The 4,786-nt window shown below is 44.4% G+C and overlaps 1 protein-coding gene across 1 annotated transcript; it reads right to left on the bottom strand.

Annotated features, from left to right (window-relative positions):
• Window positions 1-398: 398 nt before the first annotated feature.
• On the bottom strand, window positions 399-1,386 carry LOC120108597 (probable BOI-related E3 ubiquitin-protein ligase 2). The gene is made up of 2 exons (XM_039122254.1): window positions 1,099-1,386; window positions 399-1,006 (listed from the first exon to the last, which is right to left on the bottom strand). Exons 1-2 carry the CDS (start codon window positions 1,384-1,386, stop codon window positions 434-436), a joined length of 861 nt encoding a protein of 286 aa, XP_038978182.1. The 3' UTR covers window positions 399-433.
• Between the last annotated feature and the right edge of the window lie 3,400 nt (window positions 1,387-4,786).

Raw genomic sequence — 4,786 nt, 5'->3', positions numbered from 1 at the left:
CCGACTTTTGTCTGCCGACGCTAAGTAGAAGCGTCGGTAATTTTTTTAGAAGTCTGGCTTCCGCCGACGCTTATAAGCGTCGTCGCAACCCGTGGCTTGGGCCGACGCTTAAAAGCGTCGGCGAAAGCAAAAATCCTTTTTTTATTTTTTTCTTCCAGGAAGTCTGGCTTCCGCCGACGCTTATAAGCGTCGTCGCACCCCGTGGCTTGGGCCGACGCTTTTAAGCGTCGGCGTAAGCAAAAATCCTTTTTTTTTATTTTTCCTCCCAACGACGCTTTAGAAAGCGTCGTCGAAGGCCATTATCCCCCCCTCCCCTCCTCCCTGCAAATTCCTCCCGATCCCTAACCCATCCAGCCGCCCCCCTCCCCTTCTCTCTCCGCCGCTCGCCCCCTCCCCCCTCCTCTCTACAAATCCCCTCCCCTCTCCCGATCCCTCAAACCCCCTCCCGATTCTTGATTAGGTTCCTTCCAAGAAGCGAGAGAGAGAGAGAGAGAGCGGCCACCCAGGCCCCCCGATCCCTCTTCTCCGGCGTCGATGGAGCTTCCTCCCTCTTCTTCGGGCACATCTTGCACGCCCTCCGCAGCAGAAGTTCCTCGTTCGGCCGCGCGGCCGCCGCCGCCTCCCGCCTCTCCTTTTCGTCCTTGAAGCAGCACGACTGCGCGTCGTCCGCCGGAAACGTCGCCGCGCCCTCACCGTCCCCGTAGCCCTCGCAGGCCTGATTGCAGCCGGCGCCGGCGGAGGCCATGTTCTGGAGTAGTACCTGCTCCAGGCTCGTCTTGAGACTGTTAACGATGGCTTCGTTGTTCTTGGCGACGTTGAACCAGATCTGGTTCTCGGCGCTCATCTGCCTCACCTTCTCCTCCAGCTCCGCATTCCGGCGGCTCGCGGTCTCCAGCTCCACCTCCTTCTCCCTCAGCCGCTTCGCCACCCGCTCTTCCACCGCCGACACCAGCGACCGGCAATACTTCTTCCGGACCGCCTCCAATCCCGATCGAAGCCTCTCATTCTAATCATCACAACACATCGAACCGACGTCAGAACCCCACAAAAAAAAAACAACAGAAATCAAGAATCGAGGAGAGGGATCGGATCCGGTACCTGGAGGCGGACGAGGGCGTCGATCTCGAGGTTCTGGTGGTACAGCTGGGAGGCGAGTTCTTGCGCCAGGGGGGAGACGACAAGCGGCGAGGCGGCGGCGGAGATGGAGACGGAGTCGGGGCGGCCGCTGGTAGAAGTCCCAGCGGATTCGATCAACCGGCTATGCACGTGCGACAGCTGGGCGGCGTCGGTGGTGGGGGCTTCGGCAGCGTTGTTGGGCTTCAACGGAAGCGCGCCGAGATTGAGACTCGGGTAGTGGAAGACGGGGTTGGGATGGGGCAGTACCATGGATTTTTATTATTTTTTTTTTCTGTAAAAAAAATTATGACGACGCTCTAAAGCGTCGCTAATTGAACTGGTTGAGGAATTTTAGCGACGCTTTGCTAAAAATAACTTTAGCGACGCTTAAAAGCGTCGCTAAAAATCACATTAGCGACGCTTTAAAAACGCGTCAGCAATTTTTTTCCACTCCGACATAGCCGACGCTTTGGTGACGCTTTGAAAAGCGTCGGGAAGAAAATTACCGACGCTTATAAGCGTCGGTAAAAGCCTCAAAAAGCATCGCCAAAGCTCCTTTTTCTTGTAGTGAAACTTATTATGTAAATTTAATCAGATATGACAATATAAATATTTTGAATGATCTGAATATTTGTGTCAATGTAAACATATATAATACAAGTTTATATTGTTATAATGTGTGTTTTATGATATGCATTTATATTTTTAAGTTTTTTTAAAAAACAATTACAAATCCCGACACTTTTAAGCATCGGTAAAAAAACGTCGTGGCACATGCTCGGCACGCCAACGCCGACGCTTTTAAAGCTTCAGTGAAAGTTAGGATTATGCCGACGCTTTCATTAGCATCGGTAAAAATAGAAATTTGCCGACGCTTTTATGCATTGGCAAAAAGCATGAGGTTGGTATTCGTTTGGTATTCGCCGACGCGTTATAAGCGTCCGCAAATTCCTATTTTGTCGATATTTTTATGTAGCGTAGGCAAAAACTTTTGCTACTCCGGTATCGCCGACGCTTTTGCGATGTTTTAATTAGCATCGCTGGAACTTTAGCCGATGTTTGTAAGCATCGGTAAAGATTATAAAAAGTGCCGAAAAAGATGAGTTTTTTCTGTAGTGATCGTTTTCTTTTGATAAATATTTGCAGACTCACTTCAAACACAATTTGTGGGTTAAACGTGGATCGATGGAAGTGAACGATCCAATCCCTTGGGTCCATACATGACAAACTCTAATGTGATCCAAAAAGAGAATATATCTCTTTTCTAGAACGAAAGGTGAACATCATGACGCGCGAACTCGGTCCCACAGTTTTTGCGCCGCAGTCTTAAACGGTCATAAAGGATTTTTCCAGCACAACAAATATAGTACAAGAGAGATAAGAACAAGCTCTAAGAAAAGCTACCTAGATACTTTGACCTTCCAAGAAAAAAAGATACCTTATGGATTTATGTTACTGTTTCACCTTTAACTCTAGAATCTCATGTAAGCATAGGTCAGTTACTCGAATCTGTCGTGTATTAATATATATATATATATATATATATATATAGAGAGAGAGAGAGAGAGAGAGAAGGTTAGGCATGGGAGCAAAACATGTGGGTGAGTAATTCAAAGGCTGCCCATGAAAACAACATCAATGAATTGAATGAGTTCCACATCATCCACAATATTTAGCACCTAAATAACCACAGTTGCATGCAAAAGGCCACATGCCCATCTATAAGAAGAGATTTTAGATAGACTAGATCCTACTTCTCCTGATATTTGTAAGGATAGATATAATGGAGTTATTCTATAGTTGTGCTAATAAGACCTGGGTCTCAAGAGAGAGTCCAACAAGTAACCATGCATCAAGCTCAGCCAATGGAATTGCACAAATCCTTGGGTGTTGTCCCCAGATTAGAATCGAATCATTGTCCTCGACAAATTTCAGAGTGGGATGGCCAAAAAGAAAACGTCTCTTGGTGTACCGTCAATACTACTCTTCATGGGATCGTTCCGCGTCCTTTCTTCTAGAAAAGCGGTGTGTCGGATTCAACTCGCCATCCCAAAGTTTCTTTCTAGAAGAAATGAGTTCTAGCCTAAATTCTCCTCTCTTTTGGAAGTACAAGTAACCATCCTTTGGACGCCAACACCACAACTCTTGCTGGCTCAACACATTGCCAACGTATCAGAAAAGCTTTTCCTTTGGACAAACAATCGATCCTATAGGAACAGTATATTTTGCTATATATATATGAGCTTATTTTCAGCCATATTCCACCCATTGAGGTGATGGACTACTGGATCATAGCTCAGCTATCCACCCCTCTGCCGGCGTCTGAAGGGAGCGGCGACTCCGAGACCGGCTTGGAGTTTGCCGATGACCATGGCCTTCTATGCATGCAAGAACGAGCAGCCGATGATGATGATGATGATGATGATGCAGAGTCATGCAGCTACAACTCGTCTAGTAGAGATCCAATTGAGCATGTATTAGATGATGGTGGTGAAAGTGATGGTGATGATGATGAGGCTCATGGTGTGGATCAGGAGGGAGTTTTTGCGTGGTTGCCGGCGAATGCGAGGGCGAAGATTAAGGAAGAAAAGGAGGTGAAGGTGGTGGATTCGGAGGATGATGACAGGCTGTTTTGGGAGACTTGCTTGGCTACTGGGTACTAGGTAGACCCATCTAAATTTTGTCCATGTTTCACCTCTTGGAGACCTGCTTGCTTGGCTTCTGGGTTTAGATTTGCTATGTATGAGACGATTGATGTGGGAGAATTTTGATGTTTTATATTTTTGTTGTACGAAAGTGTGAATATGGTTTGAGTCCCATATTCCATTTCTTTAACTTGTTGCTATAGTTGTGAAGGGCTCAAGAAAAATTTCCTTGCACCAACTACCTGCGAGAAGAAAGGGAAGGACATACGTGGATGTGATATCAGTTAGGCTCGAGGAGTTTTTATTATATTTTATTTTTTTCTAATGTTAGTTCTTGATAAATGTACTGAGTTTTGGTTGGTTCACTTGTTTCTTTTCATTTAGATCAACTAAGTCTTCTAATCTGACATTTATAAAAACGAATGTATTGGTGAATATTTTTTAGTAGAGAATAGGAGGCAAATTTTTTTTCTAAATTTAGGTATCAGCATATGATAAATTGGAAAACAAATTTAACTCACTTTACTTCCTACCATTTAGATTGTATAGTGTCCTATTTATGACAAGTTAACTAGAAATCTTATATGAAAAACCTAGATAATAAATTAAAATATTAAAAAAAATTAAAAGCTGAAGAGCTTTTCAACTTTTGATAGCAGTTTTGGGCTTAACTCCATCTGCCTGGCTTTATCTACCTTTCAATTTCTTGTCAGGAGCTAGTTTACATGGCAAAATATTTAGATGGCATAAGTTTTTGGACAGTCGTCACAAGATGAAGAGAGGGGTTTGATGTCCTCATGAATCAACATCCATTTAGGATGGAGTTCGAATCTCAGAAGAGGTGAGATAAGCCATTCCTTGTCCTCCATTCCCGTCCTTATCTAAGCTATTTCCTTCTTTTATGATCAAAGATTTAAATCAATTAATGTCACAAGAGATCTACGTTGAAAGAAAAATTAATTAAACAACAATAAAAATTATATTGCGGACAAAAATCATCCAGTGGAAGTCTTTTGGAACCATTT

This window comes from Phoenix dactylifera, unplaced genomic scaffold (genome assembly GCF_009389715.1).
Source record: "Phoenix dactylifera cultivar Barhee BC4 unplaced genomic scaffold, palm_55x_up_171113_PBpolish2nd_filt_p 001418F, whole genome shotgun sequence".
Taxonomy (NCBI): domain Eukaryota; kingdom Viridiplantae; phylum Streptophyta; class Magnoliopsida; order Arecales; family Arecaceae; genus Phoenix; species Phoenix dactylifera.
This window is presented reverse-complemented; position numbering and strand designations above follow the sequence as displayed.